The following is a 27593-nucleotide window of genomic DNA, read 5'->3' on the forward strand; positions in this document are numbered from 1 at the left end:
CTCCCAGCAGAAGTCCGCGCGCTCATAGACTTGCGGAGAGTTTAAGACTAACACGCAAGCACACACCCAAGCAGCTTCCGGGCTGACTTGGCCGGTCCACAGAGCGATTTGAAAAGGATTTGCGACAAAAACTAAGGGCTGGGCCAGACACACTACGAGTGCTACGCCTCAAACGCACAGAAGGGGCTCCGAGGGGCCATCTAGTCCAACCCCCTGCAGTGCAGGAATCTCAACTAGCTCATCCATGGCTGGTGGCCATCCAGCCTCTGCTTAAAAACCTCCAGTGAAGGAGAGTCCACCACATTTAGGAGGAGTCCATTCCACAGTTGAACAGCTTTTCCTGTCAGAAAGTTCTTCCCAATGTTGAGTCGGAATCTCCTTTGTTGTAACTTGAAGCCCTTGGTTTGAGTCCTACCCTCCCCAGCCAGGGGCGCCGACTTATAAAAAATATTGGGGGGGCCCATACCGGGGTCCTGCCGCTGGTTCGCTCGGGTAGCCGGGAGAACGCAGTTCGAGGTGGCGGTGTTGGGGAGAGACCCTCGCTCAGGGCGCCACTAGACTTGGCGGCCGGCGGCCTATCTGGGGGGTTTTGGAGCGTATTTCGGCGGAGCGATTGGGGAGGAGGGGGCTTGTTGCCGGATTCTTCAGCTGAGCCGGAGATCCGCTGCTGGGGGTCCCTGGGCCGAGTTGTGAGCACGGCCTGCTGAAGGGAGATCCAGCCGATTGCGCGACGGGGACGGCCGGGGCTCTCCGGCTAGGGCGCGCGGCTGGCTGGCTGGCGAGGGAGCAGGTGGGGAGGAGGCGGGGGTCCTCACTCTCTTAGGAAACGCACCCGCGCGCCCGATTGCCACGAAGTCCGAAGGGTGCGTGTGTGGAATTAAAAAGCAAAAACGAGATACGGGCAGGGCAGGCAAAGAGTTTTCTGCAAGAGGATGGAGGGCAGGTTGAAGAGAAAATCACTCAGGATGAGACAGTCAAATCAGCCATGATAAAATGGGCTCAGGATATTGGGTATAACATCATGTTTGAGGACTGGGAAAGGTTATGGACCACCGGAATGAAATTCACGGCATGTAATGCCTTGAAGGAAAATATTATGAAAATGATTTATAGGTGGTACATGACCCCAGTCAAGCTTGCAAAAATATATCACCTGTCTGATAATAAATGTTGGAAATGTAAGGAGGCTGAAGGGACATTCTTTCACCTCTGGTGGACTTGTCCAAAAGTGAAGACCTTCTGGGAAATGATCTATAATGAGTTAAAAAAGGTATTTAAGTATACCTTTCCCAAGAAACCAGAGGCCTTCCTCTTGGGCATTGTTGGCCAGAAAGTGTTAAAGAAGGATAGAACTTTCTTTATGTATGCAACTACAGCAGCAAGAATACTTATCGCAAAATATTGGAAGACACAAGATTTGCCCACACTGGAAGAGTGGCAGACGCAATTGATGGACTACATGGAACTGGCTGAAATGACTGGCAGAATCCGAGATTTGGGAGAAGAAACAACGGAAGAGGACTGGAAAAAATTTAAGGACTATTTACAAAAACAATATAAGTTGTATGAATGTTAAAAATTTACACGATTCGGAAACTATAGCTTCAGCAATTAGATTTGGGAAACAGGAAATTATATTTTAAGTAAGAAAAGGTCAAAATCTAAGGTAATACTATGTTTAATTTAAGATATAAGTAACTGATGAAAAGTATGTTAAATTTAGAGGTATAGTATTTGAAAAGTACAAAATAAGGTACGAAACAAGGTAATAATTTGCTGATATCTTTATTATAAAGAATGCAGGGTAAGGGAGATGCGAGGAAGTCCAGTTAGTTATATAAAAAATGTGATGAATGGTTGGTTTTCTTTTCTTCTTTTTCTTTTTTTCTTTTTCTTGTTCTTTTACTTTTTTCTTCAGTGTATGTTTCTAACTTTGTATTTGAAAACTTAATAAAATATTTATATATATAAAAAAGAGAGAAAATCCTTTCGCTTTTCTGGGGCGCAGGGAAGTCTCAAAGCCAGAGGTTGGGGAAGGGACCCCCTTTGCTCTGCCCTCTTCTCCCGTCTTAGATTCGCATGGGGGTCCCCGCCCGAGCTTGCCTGACCACCGGGCCACACAAGGGCCGCGCTCTACGCGGCACACCTTGCTAGCCGCGCAGCTGTCCTCCGCGGCTGCGGAGCGGCCCTGCGCTGCCAATGACAAGCGGGCGACGTCGCGGGCGGGGAAGGCGTCGCTTTCTTTCCCGATCCTGCATCCTCCCAGTCTTCCAGCCCTTTTTTGGGTTGGAAGCTCGTCTCGTTCGCCCTTCTCCTTTCTTCACCCTGCGCGCAATTTTCCTCCCTCGTCTCCCTCCTCATTTCTCCTTCCTTCCTTCCTTCCTGACTGACTGACTGACGGGCTTGGGCTCGGGCTCAGGCTCGGGCTCCGGGTCGGGCTCGGGCTCGGGCAGCCACAGCGTCGGCGGTGTTGGCGATCGGCGGCGCGGGGGGATGGCCCTCCCGGGGGAGCCGGCGCTGCTCAATGGGGTTGCCAAGGAGACAGGCCGGCCGCCCCCCTCCCCCGGCCCGGCGCCCCCCGCCGCGCCGGTGCCCGTTATCGAGCTGGTGCGCGCCGGGCGCCCTATAAAAGCCGCGGACGCGCCCACCGCCGCCCGAGATTATTGGGGGGGCTGAGCCCCCCCAAACGAATTTTTGAGGGGGCTCGGGCCCCCTCAAGCCCCATGGAGTCGGCGCCTATGTCCCCAGCAGATCAAAACAAGCTCGCTGCATCTTCCATGTGACAGCCCTTAAGATATTTGCCTCTTCTTCTCCAGGGTAAACATACCTGGCTCCTTCAACTGCACCCATCTTGGTTGCCCTCCCTATCAACACTTTCCAGTTTGTGGGCATACACAATTCTGACCATACTAAGCCTCCTGATGTATATTTTGCTTTGGGAGGCTTAGTTTGGTCAGAACTGAGTATACACTTCCAGAGTTAACACTAAATACAATACTTCTGGTAAATGAGCCATGATAGCTTCTATAGGGCCGTGAAATTTTTGTGTCCCGGGCTTTTTAGACTCATCTACCCATGTACTATCAGAAACAAAAGGGGCATATTGGGGACATGAATTTCCCCCCAGCTCTCCTACCCGAATACCTTGCTCCTATTTTTACTTGGCTTCCAAATCTCATTGGAATTTACCCACCCAACAACTGCTGCTTTTATCCCTCCCTCAACACTACCAACAGCACACAACAGCTACCTGAGCTTCCCCACCCCTCAATTTTTCCACAAAAGCTGCCCTGTTTTGCCCAGTATCAGCATTTGCTACTTGGAATGCCTTCTAAGCATTATGTGGCATCCTGAGGAAACAAGCAGCAGCTCGCTAACATCTAATTTCTTAGTCCCATCGGGTTAAAGACAGCCTCAACAGGCTCCCAGACTTCTCCAGAGTGTACAACGTACCCATTTAGAGAAGCTGAGAGGGATGCATTCTGCCCCTGAGGTTCCCAACACTGACTATCAACACAGCAGATCTGAGGAAGCCGGATCAGACTGCATTATTCCCCACACTGGGTTCAGTCCCCACCAGTTAGACAGGAGTACAGCGGGGGGGGGGGAGCAGAAAGGAAGTTCACACACTTTATAAAAGCTAGGTTTATTGAACCCTTAGGTGCAACAACAGGAGGGCTGGAGCCACCGCAGGCCCTTCCGGGGGGTGGGGAGTGATGGCCAACTGCTTTCAGAGAGGCGATCTTGTTCACTTGTACCCCTCATTTCCGAAAGAGACGGGTGAGGTGCAGAAACGGCCTGGTGTGCCTGGATGGGCAGGCAAAGGGAGCTGAGTGTGGGGAAGCCAGGGCCCTTGTGCCTTGTGGGGCTCAGGATTCCCAGAAATGGGCATCAGCCTGTGCCATCTCCAACAGATACTTCTCCAAGACTTCAGCATCTTCACGGAAACGGTCGCGGAAAGATTTGATGAGCCCCGCTGCACTGCTTTCGTACTGCACCAGTGCGACATCTTTACCTGGAAAGGGGCGGGTAGGAGGAGGAGAAATGATCAAAGTCAGTAGATAGACCATTCCAGATGGGTGATGCTCTTTCAGGGGTATCATTATCTCGCCACTCCCTAGTGGGTCCAATTTGACAGGTGGACCCACCTATCAATCACCCGGTATCACTACAACACCAGGAGCTGGTCACTTTGATGTCCCAATTGCTGGGACTTCAAAGTGCATCAAAGCACTGCAATAACCTCTTTGGCTGTTTGTAGACAGTCACCCCCACTTGTCCCGCTGCCCTTTTGGGCATATGAAGGCCTTCAGACAGCTCCTGTTGCAAAGCATCTGGAACTGTTAAGAGCATTTGAAACTGAGCAGGATTTAACCCCTGCTCATTAGCATGTCAGCAGGGATTAAATCTTGCTGCTTCAGCTGAGGATATCTTCTCCTTCTGGGAATGGGATGCACAGCCAATGCCAGATTTAACCCTGCCCTCCCACCCATCAGCTGACCTCACCAGGGACACCAGCTGATGGGCAGGTGGGAGTGGTTTGGGGAAAACGGCCGTGCAGGCCAAAAGTGGGCCTGGATTTTAATCCTACACAGTTAAATTAATCTTAAATTCTGATACTTTAAAAATAAATAAGCAAACCAATATTTATGATGCCACCTTAGCCAGATTCGCTTAACAGCTGAATCAGTTGAGCTAGGAAATACTCAGCAGAGGAGGATGTTGTTGTTGTTGTTTAGTCGTTTAGTCGTGTCCGATTCTTCGTGACCCCATGGACCAGAGCACACCAGGCACTCCTGTCTTCCACTGCCTCCCGCAGTTTGGTCAGACTCATGCTGGTAGCTTTGAGAACACTGTCCAACCATCTCGTCCTCTGTCATCCCCTTCTCCTTGTGCCCTCCATCTTTCCCAACATCAGGGTCTTTTCCAGGGAGTCTTCTCTTCTCATGAGGTGGCCAAAGTATTGGAGCCTCAGCTTCAGGATCTGTCCTTCCAGTGAGCACTCAGGGCTAATTTCCTTAAGAATGGATGCGTTTGATCTTCTTGCAGTCCATGGGACTCTCAAGAGTCTCCTCCAGCACCATAATTCAAAAGCATCAATTCTTCGGCGATCAGCCTTCTTTATGGTCCACCTCTCACCAGAGGAGGATAGAATCACAGAAAGGTAGAGTTGGAAGGGATTTCCCCAGGGGCATCATTCATTCATTCATACTTTCCAAGTTCATACATTTCACTAATTTTTTACATTTCACTAATTCTACAATCATTTTGACATTTCAAAACTTTACTTCCTTCCCCCACTTTCTGCGGTTCCTTAAATTTATTTTTACTATCTTCTGCATATCCAAATTAACTTAATTTGTTCATTTATTCATCTTCTTTAAATATATACTCTTATAAAACTGAAGGTTACTACAATAATCCTGCCAATGTTTTTATCTGTTTATAATTCATCTGTAAATATTCAATAAACCATTTCTGTTCTTTTATAAAAGATTTGTTATCTTGATTTCTTATTCTTCTGGCAAGTTTCACCATTTCTGCTTATCCCATAAGTTTTTGTATCCATTCTTCCTTTGCTGGGACTTCTGCTTCTTCCCATTTTGGGGCAAGTAACATTCTTGCCGCTGTAGTAGCATACATAAAAAAGTTTCTATACATTTTTGGTAGTTCTCTCCCTATAATTCCCAAAAGAAAAGCTTCTGGGTTGCTGTTTTTACAAAGGTTATTTTAAACATCACATGTGTTGGTCTTGTAGTAAGGTTAAAGCTTACTGGGAAATGATATATAATGAAATGAAAAGGATGTTTAAAACAACCCCCAGTGCGGGGCTCAAACCCACGACCCTGAGCTGAAGATGTGCTCTACTGACTGAGGAGATGTGCTCACCGCTGCTCTTACCTTCCAGGCGGGTGTTTGCTTGGACAAACAACTTGCGCTCTTCCTTGCGCAGCAGCACAGTCTTGCGCAGGCTCAGGAAGCGCTGGGGCTTCTCGTCCGTCACCGCAGAGTATGTCTCATAGAGGGTGCGCCCACCCGCCACATCCGCTGTGGACTTCAGCACCTTTGGAACAGAAGAGCAGCACCCTGCTGGGTCAAACTCTCTCTCCCCCTAAGGGAAGAGAGACCCTGGGCCCGTCCTTCCCTCCCTGGCCCTTACCTGCAGTTTGCGGAGAAAGTGCTCCAGCGCAGGTTTCCCTATTGTGGTGATCTTGCTGCGGTCCAGGGACACCACTGCATCGGGTTTGCCGTCTCTGCCTGTGGTGTGTTGCAGGGATACCAGCCCCCCGCCGGCTTCCAGGAGAACCCTCAAGATGACAAAGCGCGCCTGCATGTGGGCCTGCCGTGGCAGGAAGGCAACACAATGCCATTTAGAAAAAAGGAGCTTTACTTCGATATAGGATTACAGCGGCAAGACTTTTATACGCACAAAAATGGAAGGACTCGCCATTACCCACAATGGAGGAACGGCTGTTGAAATGACTGGGTTTAGCCGTGGTGTCGACGTGTTTAATCAGAGAAAAGTCACTGCCAACATTTACTAAAGACTAGAAACTTCTTAGAGACTTTTTGCGTGAAAAAGAAACCCAAATGGTATTTGGGTTTGAGGACTCAATATAATGTTGGTTTACGGAAAGTGGATTTGTTGGGTGTTATCTTTGAGTGGGTGTGCTGAAAAATTTATACATAGAGTTCTTTTTTTCTGTTTCACCCCACCCTCTTTCTTTCTCTCTCTTTTTCTTTCTCTCTCTTCCTATCTCTTTCTCTCCTTTTCTGGTCTGTGTTTTAATTAAGATTAGCCTTTGAGAGAAAAACGATATTGGATATTAATTTTTGGATTCCTTTTTCAAAATTTTAATAAAATCTATTTTTTTTAAAAAAGGAGAGGCGAGGAGACAAGGAATTCTCAACTGAGACTGTGAAGCAATGACTCTCAAGTCCAGGCAGACAATAGGGGGCAGGGAACTAACCTTTCCTCCGGGCCAAATTTACCAGGTGGGTAAAGGTTACCCTCTTGCCATTCCCCTGATGCCACAGGCCTCTCTCCTTCCCACCCAGGGATATCTTTCCTCTACCCATTCCAGCATCAGGACCGCACCTGCCGCCATGTTCCGGACTCCGGGGTGTAGAACTCCAGCGCCAGCAGCCCGGCACGCACCATGTTCAGCCAGTTAATGTAGATCACATCCTCAGCATCTTCTCCTTCCAGTTCAAAGATCCTTGTGGGCAGAGCAGGAAGAGGAAGGATTATCACAGCAAAAGGGATGGGAGGGGGGTCAGAGCTGCCACCGCCTCATAATAAAACACATCTGGGTTTGCAAAGTGCCCTCCCCCCCCCCTGGTGATTCAAGTTGTAGGGGGGCAGCCAGAACGTCAGAGAACTGAGGTGGGAGCTATTAACTCTCTTGCTTTGGTAAAAATTGCCTTTTAAATATTGTGCGATGACTTTGGCTAGCTGGGAGGAACATAAATTCTCCCCATGAATAAATAAAATATCCTGAAAGGCAGCATAAAAAAACCTAACAAAAACTTAGCAGTCAAGTTTTCCCCAGAGCTAATAGTTTTGTCCAAAACAAGGATGCAGGCCAGGGGGCCAAATGGAGCTCTCCAGAACTCTCTATGTGGCCCTCGGAACTCTCTACAAGTCCCACCTGCTCATCAGGCCTGCTTCACACCTTCCTTGAGACTTTTAGCCTGGCTGGGAATTTGTCCTTGAACTCTGACAATGCCTTTTGCTTGTCCTGGATGGGCAGGGAAGAGTGGATGTAGAAACCAGCTGACCTTACCAAGTAAAACTTGCATCCACTGCCCGTCCCCCTTTTGCCTCTGGCCATGCCCATCACTGGGATGCAGGCCCCAAAAGATTGCCCAGAAGGAAACCTGGCTCTCAAGATGGAAAAAGGCTTCCCAGTCCCGGTTTAAAATCTTTATTATCTGAAATAAAAGCCCCTCTCAGCCACGGCCTGGGACTTTGGGGGTCTTGCCTGCTAAGGGCTCCATCTTGTGCTTCTCCTCCCCCCCACCCCACATGCCGCTGCTACCTCAGGTCCTCACCCCAAGACCTCCTTGTTCAGGCACAGGTACAGCCCCACACACTCGGCCCGACACTCCTCGTAACTCGATGCAACGTTCGAAAACTTGCTGTCCCATGTCTCACCGCCTCGGTACCAGCTTCTAATCTATGGGGATAGGAGAAGAGTGAAGGGCCAGACAGCTGCGGGTGCCTTGGACAAGTGAACTGAGTCAGCTGTCTGAGGGAAGGAGCAGCCCTGTCCTCCTGATCTTAAAATGGTCACCTGCTCTGCTCTGGACCAGATCGGTGGGCGGAGGTTGATTCTCTAAGTCAGCCAGAATCTGCTTAAAACAGAGCTTTGGGCTTGCTTTCCCCCTCCTCCCTCCTTCCTTGTGTGTCGTGCCTGCTAGTTTTTAAGCCTGAGGCTATGGGTTGTTGTTGTTATTTTAAAGTTGCTCTTCCAGCATTTTTGGCTAAAAAGTAGGGTTAGGGTTTTTTAAATAAAATACCTGTCACATGAATTCTGCACCTTAAGGGGCAAAAATGCTGATCCCACAGAGAGGAAACGAAAAACCACATTCTATATTGTAGAATAATACCGTGGTACCTCGGTTTTCGAGCGTCTCATAAGCTAAACGTTTCAGTTTTTGAACGCCGGAAACCCAGAAGTAAATGCTTCCATTTTCGAACACGCCTCAGAGGTTGAATGGCTTCCACTGCATCCCCCCCCCCAATTTTATCTATTGGTTTTGCAGGCCGCCCTTTGCGCCTCGGTTACTGAACATTTTGGAAGTCAGACGGTCTCCTGGAACGGATTACACTCAACAACTGAGGTACCACTGTATATCAGTGTAAGATATACAAATCATTATAATTTATTCTGCATCTATTGGTTACAGGGAAGGGCCATGAGCTACACAGGGGGCTGATTTCCTCCACCACCACAAAAATCCTCCCAAGTTCTATTCCGGAATTTAGAACTTAGCACACATGTGCTTTCCTACTCATCTGTTCCACCATGAGGGCTAGAAACCTGGGGTGCCCTTTTTTCCTATTTCTTTAAAAAGAGAACTAACTTGTGATTCAAAGGACACTGAACTCTAGGTCTCATGCAGGAACTGCCCAAGTGGTGCAAAGGACAATAAACAAGGGGGGGGGGACTTCTTTAAGAAGTCACAAGCCCTTCTAATCCTCACAGGAAACATGTGTGAAGGCTTTACCTGTTCTCCTGTTTCTGGGTTGATCACTGCCTCGTGGTCAAAGTTGAAGGCCCCCGAGTCATCCTGCCAGGACAAAAGAGAGAGTGCTCAAAAACTGAAGCTGCTCATAATGAAGGACAGAAGCAATTATTCTTGGAGGGAATGTGGGCAACAAGGATCTTTCATACAGATATGCTGGGATTCCCTGAGAATAGCTGCATATTGGAATTTGATATTTAAATGAATGAATACTGTAAAGTCCATTGGTGGTTCTTATTCCCAACGAGCATGGAAAGGGGGTCATGAGGAATCGGTATATAAAACGTTAATGGCTTTCATGTAATGGGCTGCTCGACGAGAAATTGCAAAATCCTGGAAGCTGGCGGTCAACTTAAATTTTGAGGAATCGCCCCGGAGACTTTTGCATGCTGCACTTGCAGGTAAATTGGCGTGCAATATGAAACTGGCCAAAGGAAAAGCAAAACCTTTTGACTTTTTCCCTAGCTGGGGAGCCCACTCATGGAATACGTTAAGGGACATAATACAAGGTTTCCCTCTTTCATCTGCCTTCCTGAGACTGTGGAACACAGGCTGAAATGGCTTCTGTCCTCTGACACCCAAATTTCTTCTGCTTTGGATATCCTCAAAAGCTTGTTTTTTTGGGGGGGAGGGGTTAGGTGCCCACCTGGACAAAGAGCTTCCCGCTGCCGTGACCCAGGAGTTCATGGAGTCCAACTTGAACCTCAAAGGAAGGCCCCTTCCACTGGATATAGAGATCCTGCAAGAGGATTTGTAAATAAATAAAGCTGGCTGTTTCATTACTCCCCCCAGACTTTGGGACAAGCGTTTTTAAAAATGCATTAACAACCAGTGAATAATCCTTGCATGCCCCACTCCTGCAACAACCCCCCACCCCTTTTTCCCTGCCCCTCCACAAAAATACACCCCCCTCCCCCCCCACCTTGTCCTCTTCTGCCAGGAACGTCAGCTTCTCCTTCTGCGTGGAGTAGGCCACGGCCAGCACATTCCCCAGCGAGACGTTCTTGAAGCCATCCGTCTGGCGGATGTCATCATCTGGGAAAGGGGGAGAACCAGGCAGCATCTGTTAAAACTGGGTTCTGCGGGGCTAGAGCTTCTCCACTTTGCACCTCTCATTTGCTAATCACAGGCTTTGTCCCCCCTGCCCTCCGACTTGACAGGCCAGGAGAAAAAGCGATGTTTTGCAAGCAACACCGCAGAGCAGGGAAGCCCATCTGCTGACACCGGGGTCAAGTGGGATCGCTCTTCTTCCTCATGGGCGGGAGGCAATCTGTTTAGTGCTGAGCTGGGGGTGTGCTGAGCTCTCCCATGAACTCCAGCCTCGTGCTTAGCAGGATCAACCACCCTTCGCATCAGGATCACAGGGGCTGCCTTAAAGCGCCTTTCAAAGGGGCTATTTGAAACAGCAAGTGCGTCTCTCACTGGGAGGAGACTCCTTCAGCCCCACCAATGCCCACAAGGAAGCACACAAGATGCTGCAAACAGCACATTTGAGCAGTTATTTCACTGCTGTTCATCAAGGGCTAGCGCAGATTCATTCGCCCTACTTGGGTCGTCAGCGACTTTCACTTCCTCTTCCTATTCACTTACCAAACAGCAATCCCTGGTCCTGTTATTTAAGCAATGTTTAGGCCTGTGCTAGGACAGGGGTATGTTCCTACCGGCTTCTCACCAGCTCCTCTTGTCACTCTATTCCTTCCGGCACACTTTTGTATTTTGTTTCCCCAGTGAGGATAGTCCAATTTAGGAAGCCATGCCGCTGACCAAGAATTTAATTTGGCCCTGTTCCAGGATACTCCATTCCATCCTGCCCCCCACCCTAACATCCCTTAGTCACGGAACATGCTTTGTTCTCACTGGGCTGCTTTGGGCCCCTCGATCTCACCCTGGAGTCTTTCCTCCTCTCCCACCCCTTTTTTGGTATTTTCATAGTCCTTTTTACAGGCCCCGTCAATGGCAGGGAAGGGAGAAAATGAGCGTTTCGCCAGCCCTGTGAGCAGCACTTCAAGGCAACACTTCTGGAGTTTCTCCTGCTGCCATCTTGTCAAGGTAGGATAACAACAATTTTATTATTTGTACAGTGGTACCTCTGTTTAAGAACTTAATTCGTTCTGGAGGTCTGTTCTAAACCTGAAACCTTTCTTAACCTGAGGTAGCACTTTAGATAATGGGGCCTCCCGCTGCCGCTGCGTGATTTCTGTTCTCATCCTGAGGTAAAGTTCTTAATCCGAGGTACTACTTCCAAACACTGTAACCCAAAGTGTTTGTAACCTGAAGCATTTGTAACCTGAGGTACCACTCTACTGTGTCCACCTGACCAGGAAGTGACTCTTCAAGGTCTCCCCCTCCCCGCCTGGAAATACTGGGGATTTGACGTGGCACCTTCTGTATGCCAAAGGGAGATCTTTGACCACCAAGTCCCAGCCCTACGCCACGGCCTGCCACCTTCCCCCCCCCAAACCTGCCACCGACCAGATCCTCACAATTTGGGATGTTGATGCCGGCAGGGATCCCGCTCCCGGCAAAGGTCAGCACGTCAAGCGAGGTGAAGTCGGGCTTCAGGAAAGTGTCTTTCTCGAAGGCGCGAGGCCACGGCAGCTCCTCCAGCAACCGCTCAGCCGCCGCCACAAGACGAGCGAACTTCGCACTCATGGCCTTGTTCACAACCGCAACGAAGCCTGGTGGGGGGGGGGTGGAGAGGCACTGTGAGGAAGCCCAGTCTTAAGGGCCTCCATTCCTGCATTGCAGGGGGTCGACTAGAATACCCTTGGGGTCACTTCCAACTCTACAATTCTATGATCATCTCACCAACATGTCTCTTGGCTGCTGTCTCCCCATAGGCCAAGCCTACAAAATAGTCCCCAAATTCTACTTGCAAGAGCAGAAAAGACTTTTTTGGTGTGACGATCTGTGGATAGCTTGGTTGGCAGAGTGTGAGACTCTTAAGCTCAGGGCGGTGGGTTCGAGCCCTGCGTTGGGCAAAAGATTCATGCATTGCGGGGGGTTGGACTAGATGACCCCCAGGGCCCTTCCAACTCTGCAGTTCTATGATTCTATGGTCTCTTCGAAAGAGAGAGCGACCCGTATGTCCCCCTTCTGGGGCAAAACAAAGAATCTCACTGGATGTGGAGATGGCATCCTCCCCAAGTTTCCAACCCTGCCTCCACCCAGAGCAGGGTGGTGCGTTGAGAGAGGGGCGGGGAAACATTTTTGGCCAGAGGGCTGCTTTCCCTTTGGGGGGGGGAGCACATGCTGGGGCAGTCAGGGCCAGGGGTAAAAGTGGGCAGAGCAATGGACGTAAAAGTTACCTTTGTACAGTAAGCTAGTTTATGCGCACACTCACCCCTCTTTGCCCTCCCTCCAGGCAAGCAGGAGGCATTAACAGAGTGCATGGATGGGTTCCAGCCAGGCAAAAACATTCAAGGAAGGTGCAATTCAGGGCTAGCAAGGGCTGAGAGCTGGGGAGGGTGAACCTCAAGGGCCAGACAGAGAGGCATTTGGCCCTTGAATCTGAGGTTGCCCTGTCTCCAGGTTAGGGTTAACCCAACAGCCCAGACCCCAAACTTCCCCCTGCACAGGCAAAGTAGTAGTAATAGTAATTTTATTATTTGTACCCCACCCATCAGATTGGGTTGCTCCAGCCACTCTGGGCTGCTTCCAACAAATATAATTTGTGTCTGGGGGGGGGGGGTTGAGGGGAGGCAAGGGTGGGAGAACAATAATGCTGGGAACTTTCATCATTGTTATCGTTATACTGAGGGCTTCAGGGCAGGGGTGGGGAGAGACGGGGAAAGCAAAAGAGGGCATCGAATGGTCAACGACTGGCGTGAGATCGTACAACTCGCAGGTGGGGAATGGGGACGTTGAGCTAATACAGTACCTTCAAATTCCCCACGGGAACCATAGGGATCTCGGTAGCTTTCGATGAAACCTATATAGCTGTGGACACAAATGAATAAATAAATAAATGGTGGGGAGAGAGAGGTTCTTTAGGTTAGCTATACCTGGGGCAACTGTTACTCTTCCCCCCAATCGACAAGGGAGGGTGGGGTAACACTCCCTATTTTCCCAGTTCCTGGGAAGCAGCATTCATTCAGAACACACCCTGAATCTGGATTAAGAGACTCCACTGATCTGTGCAGCGCCCCAGACTCACCTCTCCACGATGGGCCCCTTGTCGCGAATCCAGCAGCGGGAGCCTTCCTTGTGGGCCACGATGGAGCCTTGCGTGAAACTGGCGATGTAGTGAGACAGCATTTCCGCCTGCGTGGGGTTGGCTGCGTGTCGCTAGCAGGGAAAGAGGGTCTGGACTCAGGGCCAACCAGCCTGAGGCAGATTTGCCCAGCCCTCGATTCTCACCACCTGCCTTTCCCACCATCCCCTAGAACGCAGCTGCTCATATGCCTTGATCTTTTTATTTTATTTTTTTAAGGAAAGATGTCAAATGGAACAGGTCAGCAGTGGCCACAGCATTCAACTTCTGGATAATCTCAGCTGTGGTTTATACAACAATACTCAAGGGCTGAGTCTTTCCCTATGAACCTATACAGTCCCTGAGATCATTCTCTGAGGCCCTTCTTCATGTGCCTCCTCTTTGAGAGGTCTGGAGGGTGGACACAAATGAATAAATAAATAAATAAACAAAAACAGGCCTTCTCTGCAGTGGCTCCCTGTCTGTGGAATGCTCTCCTCAGTGAAATTTGCCTGGCACTTTCATTATTATACACCTTTAAGCACCAGGCAAAAACGTTCCTCTTCAACCAGGCCTTGGACTGACTGAAATCCAATGCCCTTTAAAAATATATTGGGGAGGGGAAATTATTGAGTTGTTTTTGTTATGTACAGTGATACCTTGGGTTAAGAACTTAATTCGATCCAGAGGTCCGTTCTTAACCTGAAACTGTTCTTAACCTGAGGTACCACTTTTGCTAATGGGGCCTCCTGCTGACGCCGCTGTGCGATTTCTGTTCTCATCCTGAAGCAAAGTTCTTAACCCGAGGTACTATTTCTGGGTTAGCGGAGTCTGTAACCTGAAGCATCTGTAACCTGAGGCACCACTGTATTTTGTTTTTTCATATTGAGATTTTATGTTGTGAACTGCCCTGAGGACTGTGGGAATAGGACAGTATGTAAACTTAATAAATGACAACAGAAACAACAGGTCTCTAGACCTCATGGATACGCTTCGAAGAGAACAGGCCAACGCATGCTGAAGACTTAGGGTTACACGTGTTGCTAAAGGTACAGCTGCCACCAAAAATGATGAACATGCCACATATGTTCCCTGCCTGTAACCTGAAGCAGTGCTTAAAATCCTGCACTGGGGTCTCAGTTCCCTGCCTCCACTCCCCATCACAGGGGCAGTCCAAGGTGAGCCAGGAAAGCCCACCCCCTTCCCCCTCACCTGGGCTTTCTTCAAGTTCTCCACAACCTTCTCCAGAAGCGGGGAGTAATCTCCTCGTGTCACAGTGAAGAAGCAGCCGCCAAACTCAAAACATTTAATCTTGGCCGACATGTCAGCGTCAAGCTGAGAATCTGGGTGGAAGAGGGGAGGAAGGTAAACTTTGCAAGGTCTGTGGGGGTGCACGGAGGGGGGGCGTGTGCAGGAAGTCCCAAGCGTGGATTAAACAAGGCTGCGCAGCCGAGGGCAGCCCCCCCCCCCCCGGCAGAAGCTGCCTGGGTTTCCAATTTGCAAGTGAGTACAGTGGTGCCTCGCAAGACGAAAAGAATCCGTTCTGTGATTCTCTTCGTCTAGCGATTTTTTCGTCTTGCGAAGCAAGCCCATTGACAGATTAGCGGATTAGCGCTATTAGTGGCTTATCATCTTAGCGGATCAGCTGATAAGCGTCTTAGCGGCTTAGAAAAAGGGGGGGGGAAGGAAAAAAAACCCCGCAGGAACTCACAAGACATTTTCATCTTGCGAAGCAAGCCCATAGGAGATTCGTTTTGCGAAGCACCTCCAAAACGGAAAACTCTTTCGTCTAGCGAGTTTTCCGTCTTGCGAGGCATTCGTCTTGCGGGGCACCACTGTACACAAGAAGGGCCCTGCTGGAGTAGGCCAAAGGCCTATTTGCTCCAGCCTGCTCTCCTCTTCAAAGTGGCCATACAGGCCACACAGAGGGCATGAGCGCAACAGCAACTCTCCACACTTGTGACTCCTAGCGACTGGCATTCAGAGGCATCCTGGCTCCAACAGGGGAGGCAGAACACCCTCTGCAAATTTGTCTGCTCTCTTTTTTAAAGTCATCCAAGTTGGTGGCCATCCCTGCCTCCTGTGGGAGCAAATGCCATAGTTTCAAGTATTCATTTATTAATTTTATTTTGTAAAATGTATATGCCACTTAACTGCAACCCTCCATAGCCACACATTGTGTGAAGAAGTATTTTCCTCTTGTCTGCCCCAAATCTTTAGACATTCAGCTTCACTGGGTAGTTCCGAGTTCCAGTAATAATGAAAGATAACACAACCTCCACTTTTTTCACACCATGCACAATCATTTTCACCTCTATCGTGTTTTCGCTTTTTTTCTGAACTAAAAGTCCTAAATGCTCTAACCATCAACAAGGGAACTGCGCCAACCCCTTGAACATTTCAATTTCCCTTTTATTTAATGTTTTCTCCCGCTCCACAGCTTCCTATCGGAGGCAAGGCAACTAGAGAACTGCAACTGCAGCACACAGGATTGCAATTGCAGCCGCACCTTAAGATACCTGCCCTGTGTCAGCACCACTGATTTCAACAAGTACTTCCAAGTTTAGAGAAGTTCCTCCGACCTGGTTACGTGGAGGATATTCCCCAGGTGAGTTAACTGATGGGTTGCTTTACAATCATGGAGGACTCATCTTCTTCTCTGAGAAAGCACTGCCAGACAGGTATTTTCAAACTGTGCCTTTCAAAAGGTTCAAATTATTTCATGTGCTTATTGTAATCTGGGAATGCTATTAGAGAGCAAGTGTGGCATAATGGTTAGAGTGTTGGACTATGACCTGGAAGAGAAAGGTGGTGTATGAACAACAACAACAACAACGCAATCACTGGCCCTAAGCAGGGAGTGCTGTGAGCATGCCAGGAGTGGGGTTGGGGAGAGGGCTGGTCTATGCGACCCAAAAAAGCTCTTACCATCTGAAAGCACCGAAGCCAGACGAACCTCATAATTCACTTTGTCATCTACCTTCATCTTAAAAAGCCTTGTGTTGTAAGCACTGATGTTCTGGGGAAAGAGTAAAAGAAAGTGAGAGGATGGAGCCGTGAAAAGCAAAACAAGCTGCCCTATTGTCTGGGGTTCTCAGGCAGAGAAAGGTCTTTCCCATCACCTGCTACCTGGGGTTCTTCCCAAAGGTACATCCCTCTATAGCGGGCGAACAAAGAAGCTGCCTTACACCTGGTCAAGTTATTTGTCCATCGAGCCCCGCAAGGTTTGAGATGGGGGTTTTCTCAACCCTACTGTGAGATGCCAAGGACTGACCAGGGGGCGACACTGCATGCAGTGCCCAGCTCTTGTGCCCCGATAAGGCCCATTCCCTTGATGTAAACAGTGTGCCCACTGGGCAGAGGACATGATATGGGGGACAGGAAGCTGCCTTATACTATGTCAGACTAGTTGCCCATCTAGGCTGCTCAACCCAGTGTAGAAGTGGGGTACTTGCAGCACCTCAGAATCAAGGAAGTCCTGGGCCAGCTTTGCATCTTCCGTGGTGCAGTTTGCAGAGAAGTAAGTAGATGTGCCCTAGAGAGAAGAGAGAGGAAACATGGAATAAGCAGGATGCACCTGTTCTTGGAGTTGCCCTGGGCAACAGGACACCCCCCAAAAGAAACCACTTGGACTACTGCAATGTGCTCTACGTGGGGCTACCTTTGAAGGTGACTCAGAAACTACAACTAATCCAGAACGTGGCTGCCAGACGGGTGACTGGGAATGGCCAACGGGACCATGTAACACCGGTCCTGAAAGACCTACATTGGCTCCCAGTACATTTCTGAGCAAATTCAAAATGTTAGTGCTGACCTTTAAAGTCCTAAATGGCCCAGTATACCTGTCTCCACCCCCATCCTCCAGCCCGGACACTGAGGTCCAGCTCTGAGGGCCTTCTGGCAGTTCCCTCACTGCGAGAAGTGAGGTGACAAGGAACAGGCCTCCTTGGTAGTGTCACCCGCCCTGTGGAACGCCCTCCCATCAGATGTCAAGGAGCTAAACAACTATTTGACTTATAGAATACATCCCAGTACAGGGAAGTTTTTAAATGGTTGACCTTTTATTGTGTTCGTAATATTTTGTTGGGAGCCACCCAGAGCGACTGAGGCAACCCAGTCAGATAGGAAGTATATAAATAATAAAATTATTATTATCAAGCGATACTTGCTAACTTCCCCCCAGAACTAAGCATGTGGATGGGTTGAGCTTGGCTCTCTGCTTCAGAGATGGGGAAGCAGCCCATGGGCCCCAGTCCCTTCTGAATAAACTTCTGGGGGCAACATGGCAGTGGTTGGCCAGGGGAATAGAGGGTGGAGCAATGAATGCAAATTTTACCTTTGCACAGGAGGCTAGATTCTACGGCCACAAACACCCCTCTCCAGCCTCCATCATGGCAAACAAGAAACATCAGGGCACATTCTAGCCAGGCAAAAGGGAGGTGTACCTGGCCACAGAGCCCCAAGTGCTTTTGTGTCGGCTCTAGGGAGAACATGCGCTCTGCACAGCGGCCCCACAGGGCCTCCATCTCTTTTGGGTGGTCCGCAAACGCCTGGCTCGCCCACACCAGCTGCTTCAGCTTCTCCTGAGGGCAGGAAGGCAAAAATGAAAGGATTACCAGTGGCATGCCAGCAGAACCATACGGAGCCTCCTCGCTCAACCTTGAGCCCCCAAAATACAACTCCCATCATCCCTGGCCACTGGTCCTCCTTGCTAGGGATGATGGGAGTTGTAGTCCGATAACCTCTGGGGTCCCAAGGGTGAGAAAGGTCGATATGGAGCCTCAACCTATCCGTAGGAGAGATTCCGCCCCCTCCGCAACCTCTCAACCAGTGAGATAAAAGGAGCATTCCAATTAGCTGGGAAAGATAAATGGCCCCTCCCTCTCATAGATGTCCTATCGCACCACCAGCATTCAAAAACTCCCATTGTTCTAGGCACACTTTGCGACAGAGAATTTCATTAATGCGAAAAGTTTCTGAGCTCTGGGTGCAGTACTAAGATTTCAGATTAAAACTTCCACTGCCGGAAGGAAAGGAGGACCTTTTTCTGCCTCCCAACTTCCAGCTGCAATCTGAAGACTGGAGAAGAGACCCTCTTAAGAATATTATGGGGGTGGGCGGGGGATGTATGGCTTTTTTTCCTTTTTTGCAGTCTTAAAATGAGGACTAGACCATGTGAAAAATGAACGCAAGATATTACTGGCAGCTCATTCATTTTCGGCTTTGTATTCTTGTTACAAAAATTCCATTCCATTCCATTGCAGCGCCCATGACCTAGGTTTAAGGGGCAATTTAGCTCCTAGCTTTCTTGTCTCAGTTTCTAACACTTTCTTGTTAGCTTTCTTGTCTCAGTTTCTAACACTGCTGACACCTGCAAAACATGTACTCACCTTCGGAAGGTTGGGCACAAATTTGGTGTCCCCGAAGGATTTGTAGTTGCCCATGTTGGCATAGAAGGCGGCAGCGTAAACCAGGAAGGCCTGCAAGCAGGAACAGTCGTGAGAGCCTCTCCCTCCCCCTTAGCCATATTTTTTTTAAATCCCACCCCTCAAAAAATAATAATCTTTTTTTACAAACTTGGAATTGGGAAGCTATAAAACCAGAGAGACCATATAACTACCTTCAGACAAAGGATACAGTCCGCCTGCAGGCAAATAAGCCCAGTTCTAGAAACTCCCCACTAAACCAATTTTATCTAGCCTTTCGGCTCTCCAGATGTTGTTAAAAATCTGTTCCAAGAATGGGAATCATTTTTCAGCCTGAGGTCCACATTCCCTTCTGGGCAACCTTTTGGGAGCCACGTGCCATTGGTAGGCGGAGTCATAGACAAAAGTGGGTGGAGCAATGAATGTGAGTTTTACCTTTCCACAGCAGCCCACTTTCTTCTTCATTTAATTTGTTTTTTTAATGGATTTTTTTAATGCAAAAAAATATAATTACATCTGCAATAGATGTACCAATTTGGCTACGTATGGACATATAGCACTTACATTAAATGAAACAGTCCCTATTTTAACTTGTAGACTGAGTTATGAGAGAATGAATGCCAGAGCGGTCACAAATAGTGATGTTAAATTCTCAAGAATAATCTTTTGGAGAATATTCTTGAGAATATTCTCCAAAAGATTATTACCGAGAATTTAACATCACCAGTCAGAAATACATTATGATGTACAATAACGTAGAGTAGTCCAGATTATAGACATTCACTCATATGCCCCTCTCTATCCTCCATCCCAGCGAGCAGGAGGCATTATCAGAGTGGAAGAGAATACAGTGGTGCCCCGCAAGACGAATGCCTCGCAAGACGGAAAACTTGCTAGACGAAAGAGTTTTCCATTTTGGAGGTGCTTCGCAAAACGAATTTCCTATGGGCTTGCTTCGCAAGACGACAATGTCTTGCGAGTTCCTGCTGGCTTTTTTCCCTTCCCCCCCTTTTTCTAAGCCGCTAAGCTGCTTATCAGCTGATCCGATCAGCAGATAAGCCGCTAAAAGCCGCTAATAGCGCTAATCCGCTAATCCGTCAATGGGCTTGCTTCGCAAGATGAAAAAACCGCTAGACGAAGAGAATCACAGAACGGATTCTTTTCGTCTTGCGAGGCACCACTGTACTCCACTCCAGCAAAAACACTCAAGGAGGATGAGAAACAAGGCCAGTGAGGGAAGCAGCCTGGGGAAGTGTTGCAGGGGCCAGACAAAAAGGCCTGGAGGGGTGCATTTGGCCCCCAGATCCTGCTCTTTTTCCAGTTTAGTGCCATGCCTGAGCTGGGCATCATGATTTGTTTTCCCATCAAAAAGTCCTGAGAACTTTCGGGTGTAAATTCCTCTATGTACCCCCACCCTCATCTCACCATTTCCCCCTAAACTAAAAAGCACAAGTTTCATGTGCTTAATTCATAGGAACGATTCTCCAGACCCCTCCAGGCTTTTTACAACATCTGTTTTCAGAGAAGGCCAGCAGAATGTTCCAAACACAACAGACACAGTCCGTTCAGATGCTCACAATGTGGCTTGCTAAATCTAGATATGCAGGAGTCTTTGGCATAACACCCTTCGCTCCTCCCTTTGGGGCAGGAAACCTCTAACTAACCACAGTTCCCTGTGCTGTCCAACTCAAGAAACAATGATTAACACTTTGTCATGAGCCAGAAAACTGCCATATTTTTCGCCCCATAAGATGCACCCGACCATAAGACACACCTAGTTTTTAGAGGAGGAAAACAAGAAAAGCCAGCAAGAGCTGCAGCCACGCTCGCTCGGCGCGGCTCTTTAAAGATAGAGCGGCTCTTGCTGGCTTTTCTGGGAGGTGGGAGAAGGGACTGATGGGCTGCCCTCCGTCCCTTCTCCCACCTCCCTGAAAAGTCAGAGCAAGCTGCACAGCTATCGCTGAAGCCAGCACATCAAGAGGGAGAGCTGCGCAGCGCCTCTTGTTGTGCTGCCTTCCCAGCGAAGCAGGATGAGGGACAGAAGGGAGCCTTTATGGAGCCCCTTCCGTCCCTCATCCTGCTTCGCTGGGAAGCCAGCAGACCAAGAGGCGCTGCGCAGCTTTCCCTCTTGCTGTGCTGGCTTCAGCGATAGCTGCGCAGCCTGCATTCGCTCCATAAGATGCACACACATTTCCCCTTACTTTTTAGAAGGAAAAAAGTGCTGTCTTATGAAGCGAAAAATACAGTAAACCGACTTCTAACCAAGGCTTGTTCTGAAGCTGGCAACCATAGTTTCTTGGTTCGTACACAACGGGGAGCTACGATGGACGCTTCCTGCTTTAACTGCGGCTCAAAGGAAGAGCAAAGAAAGGGGGCTGAGGAGGAGGGCGAGGGGCTTGTGCAGTTCTTGGCTAAGTACCGGTAAGTGTGATCATCCAAACACAGCTGAGTAGCCAGAATGTGGAAGAGAACCGGATGGACAAACCTCGCAGGACACATGCTGTCTCTAGTACCTGATACTCCTCGTCTGAGAGGCCGAGCGAGTGCGCCACCTCGCCTAACTGAGTCGGGTCCTGGGACCGAAAGAGCCGTGAGAGGAGGGCATAGATGGCAGGCGCTTCTGGGGAGGTCTGCTGCAGCACCACCAGCCCCCCATACCAACAGGCCCGCGACAGGTAGTGAGCGTACAGCCTTTCCTCCGCAGATAAGAGGTGGAAGGCTTCAGCACAGTCCAGCATTGCGACGCCAATATCATTGGGCAGAACATACTGGGGATCCACCATCCTGCCAAACTGGGGAGAGAGAGAAAGAGAAAGAGCCATTAATACAGAACTAACCCTTCAGTGCTAACGAACGAACCTGAAGTTGCATTGAAGACATCAAACCTAAAGCAGGCAGAATGAATGAATGAAATTCATTATAGATGATGATGATGATGATAATAATAATAATAATAACAACGAAGAAGTAATATTATAGAGTTGGAAGGGACCCCTTCAATACAGGAATCTCAGCTAGATCATCTATGACAGAAGGCCGTCCAACCTCTGCTTAAAAACCTCCAATGAAGCATAAAAGTAAAAGGTAAAGGTAAAAGGTAAAGGACCCCTGGATGGTTAGGTCCAGTCAAAGGCGACTATGGGGTTGTGGCGCTCATTTCACTTTCAGGCCGAGGGAGCCGGCGTTTGTCCACAGACAGCTTTCCACCCAGTGCCCGGTTTAGCATGCAGGAGTTTCATGTGTTCACAAGAACCTCTGCAGTCAGATCTCACCACCCAGTCTTCAAACTGGACCTTTTCCACCACTGACAAGACAGATACATCTACCCACTAATTCACAATTACATGCAAAGCTCAATCCTGGAAGCTCATTCATATTGCCACTGACCCACAGCCTCCCTCCTCCCAGCTTATAGCCAGTCCCTGCCACCGCCCTTCTGCAACACCAGCAGCTCACCTGCTTCTCTTTCTAGCTGCCTCCAACTTCCTGACACGCCCCCTTCTTTCCCCCATTCATAGCTTCGAACATGGGGAAATGCCCCCTGCGATACAGGCAGCCAATCCCCGAGCCTCCCTGGGAAGAACCGATGTCTAGCTGCTGGGAAACTAAGGCCCGCCCCTAAGTCCTTTTCCCACATCAGTGATTGGTCCAGATTTAAAAATAAACAACTGTAGCCCCATTGTCCCTCCCCTAAAGTCCACAATACTATCTCCTCTTAAGTCACTCAACTTACATTTTTCAAACAAGTGTTTCTAGCCAATCCGAGTCTTTGGGACAGGTAAGAAGGATGCACAAAATCTACCACTCTGAATAAAAAGGAGTTTTCTGTAGAATCTCAAGCACAGATAGTCAACATGGTGCTGTTCAGACTGTGCACATAAATCGCATTTGCAAGGTCTAAAGCAGGGGTAGGCAACCTAAGGCCCAGGGGCCGGATGCGGCCCAATCGCCTTCTCAATCCGGCCCGCGGACAGTCCAGGAATCAGCGTGTTTTTACATGAGTAGAATGTGTCCTTTTATTTAAAATGCATCTCTGGGTTATTTGTGGAGCATATGAATTCATTCATTCCCCCCCCTTCAAAATATAGTCTGGCCCACCACATGGTCTGGGGGACCATGGACCAGCCCATGGCTGAAAAAGGTTGCTGACCCCTGCTCTAAAGGTTATTATTAATAATGACGGCAGTGTCTCTGGGAATGTGCAGAGTGCCCATGAGAAACCACAGCCAGCTCCATAAACTGCTTTGGGGCCCATCAGCTTGCCACAAAACAGCGAGCAAGCATAGGCTTAGCCCTCCACCCCCAAATGCATCCGAGAACATGAGACCTAATGCCTTTAAGGTGCTTTTGAACTCGGCCTTCCATTTTCCTGACTGTCATTGGCCATTCTGTTTGGGAGCTGATGGGAATTGGAGTCCAGCGACTATGTGGAAATTGCCATGCTGGCTACCCCTGCCTCAAAGGCTAACATATGACACAATATCACAAGTACATATACCACAGGGGTTTGGGTATGTGTCAAACAGTGGTGCCAAAGGGAAATACAGAAAGCCCAGGAAAGGAATCCCACTGAATTGGAGCCAGTCCTGGTCACATCTTGCACCAGGCTCCACCACCATGGAAGAAGAAGAAGGAGGAGGAGGAGTTTGGACAAACTGGAACGTGTCCAGAGGAGGGCAACCAAAATGGTCAAAGGCCTGGAAACGATGCCTTATGAGGAAGGGAGCTGGGCATGTTTAGCCTGGAGAAGAGGAGGTTAAGGGGTGATATGATAGCCATGTTCAAATATATAAAAGGATGTCACACAGAGGAGGGAGAAAGGTTGTTTTCTGCTGCTCCAGAGAAGCGGACACGGAGCAATGGATCCAAACTACAAGAAAGAAGATTCCACCTAAACATTAGGAAGAACTTCCTGACAGTAAGAGCTGTTTGACAGTGGAATTTGCTCGCAAGGAGTGTGGTGGAGTCTTGGAGGTCTTTAAGCAGAGGTTTGACAACCATATGTCAGGAGTGCTCTGATGGTGTTTCCTGCTTGGCAGGGGGTTGGACTCGATGGCCCTTGTGGTCTCTTCCAACTCTATGATTCTATGATTCTATGGATTTGATATCCTGCCTTTCACTCCCTTTAAGGAGTCTCAAAGCGGCTAACATTCTCCTTTCCCTTCCTCCCCCACAACAACACTCTGTGAGGTGAGTGGGGCTGAGAGACTTCAGAGAAGTGTGACTGGCCCAAGGTCACCCAGCAGCTGCATGTGGAGGAGCGGAGACGCGAACCCGGTTCACCAGATTACGAGACTACCGCTCTTAACCACTACACCACACTGGCTCTCCACACTGGAGGACCCCAAGCACACCCTGGAACTTTTGGTGCCTCTGCAAGACTCCATCTGGGAGGACCACTTGCTCCCCAGCCCCACCGGATCTCCTGGTCCCTCCCCACCAGGCTGTGACCTCTCACACTGGGCCCTCACAAGCTCCGCTCCACCATAGTGTGAACCTCCAAAGACCGTGCAATCCCATTTCAATCTCTGCTCCTGCCGTTAGAAAAAGAGGAAGGGGAAATGGGCTGGGCTGGCTAGCTACTTTCTTTGTCGCCTTGAGCGTGGAATGTTGCATCAGAAATGCGGGCACCCGCCCTGTACCAAGTCGGTCCATCTAGCCTAGTATTTACACAGGCTGGCAGTGTTAGAAACTCAGACATCTAAGCTAGGCACCAATGGCTTCTTAAACCAAGGTTACAGTCGCCAAAATGGAATGTCTTGGGCAAGACGGCTCGAAAGTCTTATTTTTCAAAGGATGAACTTTGGCTGTGATTGATTATCAGTTAAACATCTGGCTAATTCAGATGACAACCTTGAGCTAGGTTAAGAGCTCTGAGAAACAAGAAGAAAAGTCACTTGATCCAGAGACAGTCCACACAAACACACACACACACACACACACACACGCCAGTTCCTACCTCTTTTTCGTAAGGGTGACACGGACTGTTCCTAATGTAGGAGTATTCTTCAAAACTGAGAGCAGGGCAGTGGGGTGGATAAGTGAAGACAAGCTACAACAATTAACTAAAACATTGTTCATTGCCCCTGCTCAGGCTGCACAGAAAAAGCATTTTGGTTCCTGGAATTCATTCCGATTGTGCAGATTAAATATAACTGATAGAATTCTACAGGGTGCGGTTTTAGTGTGTGAAAACTGTCCAGATCCAATGATCCCCAGATGGCGGAGACGGCATGCGCCATCCTGGCACCCAGGCATCTGAACTTGGTCGCAAGTGGCCTGGTGCAAAATGCGCCTGGTGCCTGGCTAACTTGGAACACTGCTGACAATGCCTCCTGCTTGTCTAGACAGAGAGGTAGGTGTAGGTGTGTGTGTGTGTGTGTTTCTACAAACTAGCCTATTGTAGAAAAGTTTACAACTTGTGGCTCCTCCTACTTTTGCCTTTGGCCCCGCCCACCACCAGCACATGGCCCTCGGAAGGCTGTCAAAGAAGAGTCTGTGGCCCTTGGGGTAAAGTTGGGGTGGATTAGAGACCAGGGGGGCTGTGGGTTCCCTTAAGCCTCTGACCCATTTTTTCCACAACTGTTGCACTGCTTCCCAAATGCAAAACACTGGGGGGGGAGGGTGGAGAGAAAGAAGCAACCACTTTCACCAGCCCACTGGTTTATCGAGCTCCACACAATGAACCCGGGATCTTTTGCAAGCATCTGCTCTGACCTGGGCTGAGGGTGCTGGATGACAACCTTCCTTCTTACCTGGAGCTGCTGCTTTGTGCAGGGAACAGTGGTCCCTCTTGCCTCCCTATACTGGTGCCTTCAAGGCATTCCGGACTAAAACACCCTTCAGTTGTAGTTCAGAATATCTGGAGGACACCCAGTTGGCAAAGGCTAATCTACTGCTTCCTGTCCTTGGGAAACTAGAGGTGCTGGGAAGATGCAGCCAGCACCTAAAATCATAGAATTGTAGAGTTGGAAGGGACCACAAGTGTCATCTAGTCCAACCCCCTGCAATGCAGAAATCTTTTGCCCAATGTGGGGCTCGAACCACAACTCAGGCTCTACTGCAGGGTTTCCCCAACTTGGGTCTCCAGCTGCTTGTGGACTACAATTCCCATCATCCCTGACCACTGGTTCTGCTAGCTAGGGATGATTTTATTTATTTTATTTATTGAATTTATATACCACCCTATACCTGGAGGTTGGGAGTTGCAGCCCAACAGCTAGAGACCCTGGGGAACCCTGCTCTACCAACTGAGCTGTCTTTAGCAATGCTCTTTCACCAAGAGGCAACCCCTCCCAAAGATTCATGAACCTTTGTTTACTTATTTCATCAAATTTATGCACTGCTTGGTTGGAGGGAAGAAAGCCCTCAAAGCTATAGAAGCTGACTTATACTTGCTATGCCTTATATTAAGGCCTGAGGAACCTTTTCAAATGAGAGGGCCACATTCCCTTCCATACAAAATTCTGAGGGCCATTTGCCAGAAGCAAAAATGGGCAAAGCAACAAATGCAATTTTTGCCTTTTCTGCAGCAGGCTAGTTTCTGCACATACTCAGATTGCCCCCCCCGAAACACCCCCCCCCCCACGCACACATTCACCAACTGTGCAAGGAAGCAGCACTACCAAAGCTGAATCGGCCTTTAGTTGACATTCCTGCATTGCAGGGCGTTGTACGAGATGTTCCTTGGGGTTTCTCCCAACTCTATGATCCTATGCAGCCACCGTGCAATCAGGCAAAAACACGTGTTATGTGTGTGCGCATGTATGTGTGAACAGCCAGTGAGAGGTGGAGCTTGGAGAGTTTCCAGTGCAGGACAGCGAGTCTGGAGGGTTGCAATGGGAGCCAGGCCTGCGTTCCCCCACTCCACCTGCTTTGTGCCACCCGTCCCTGTCGCTCAGCCTTGCCTGCACAGACAGTCAGCAGCTCTCCAGGCATAGGAAGCTGCCTTCTTCTTCCGGATCAGATCATCGGCTCCATCTAGGTCAATACAGCCCGCACTGACCGGCAGCAGCACTGCAGGGTTTCGGGCGGGAACGCCGGGGGCTGAACCAGCGACTTTCCGCATGCAAGGCGGATACAGTACTCCAGCACTCAGCCACGGCCGCTTCCCCATCTCCTTGGAGCCAGGAAGGCGACGGGGATGGGCGGGAGGGAAGCAGCGAGCGAATCACAGAATTGGAAGGGTCCCCAAGGGTCATCTAGTCCACCCCCGGGCGGCCAGCCCTCCTGCTGTGTTCTTGGACCGGGGGGCAAGAGGAGGCCATATGGAGACCCTGGACATATGGGATTGATTGGACCCACCGCGCCACGCCGGCCCCCCAGACCCTTCTCACCTGTTCTTTGCTCCCTCGTTGCTTCCAACTTCCTGCCCCGCCCCCTCCTCGCCCTCATTCATAGCTTCACTGTCAGACACGCCCCTGTGGCCCAGCCAGCCAATCCCAAGGCCCTTTCGGGGGGAAGACTGACGTCAACGTTGCTGGAAAAGCGGAGTCCCGCCTCTTGCTTCTTCTCCTCTCCCAACGATTGGCGGCTGCTGCTTGCTTGTTCGTTTCTGCAGAGTTATGGCCCTGCCCACTTTCCCCGCCCTTTCTGTTTTTTAAGCTGCGCGCTTACCCGCGTGGTAAGTGAGCTTTGCTGAGCGCAGGTAGATTTTTTGCTTGCATCCAAAAAGACATCGGAATGCGTGGTCAGTCTCTTACAGCTTTATCACCACCCTTGGT

General features: G+C 49.4%; 1 protein-coding gene across 2 annotated transcripts; it reads right to left on the reverse strand.

The window, feature by feature from the left end:
• Positions 1 to 3630: 3630 nt before the first annotated feature.
• DPP3 (dipeptidyl peptidase 3) lies at positions 3631 to 27276 on the reverse strand. 2 transcript variants are annotated; one of them, XM_081174063.1, is made up of 18 exons: positions 27207 to 27276; positions 21384 to 21662; positions 18835 to 18924; positions 17890 to 18027; positions 16905 to 16979; positions 16373 to 16463; positions 14657 to 14787; positions 13409 to 13539; positions 13133 to 13191; positions 11736 to 11930; positions 10175 to 10287; positions 9899 to 9991; positions 9235 to 9297; positions 8056 to 8180; positions 7100 to 7220; positions 6161 to 6340; positions 5902 to 6064; positions 3631 to 4015 (listed from the first exon to the last, which is right to left on the reverse strand). In XM_081174063.1, exons 2-18 carry the CDS (start codon positions 21651 to 21653, stop codon positions 3870 to 3872), a joined length of 2184 nt encoding a protein of 727 aa, XP_081030189.1. In that variant the 5' UTR covers positions 21654 to 21662; positions 27207 to 27276; the 3' UTR covers positions 3631 to 3869. The 2 variants fall into 2 exon arrangements, with proteins under 2 accessions (XP_081030189.1, XP_081030190.1); XM_081174064.1 differs by lacking the exon at positions 27207 to 27276 and adding an exon at positions 22327 to 22446.
• Between the last annotated feature and the right edge of the window lie 317 nt (positions 27277 to 27593).

Source organism: Podarcis bocagei (genome assembly GCF_964188305.1).
Source record: "Podarcis bocagei genome assembly, chromosome: 16".
Lineage (NCBI taxonomy): Eukaryota > Metazoa > Chordata > Lepidosauria > Squamata > Lacertidae > Podarcis > Podarcis bocagei.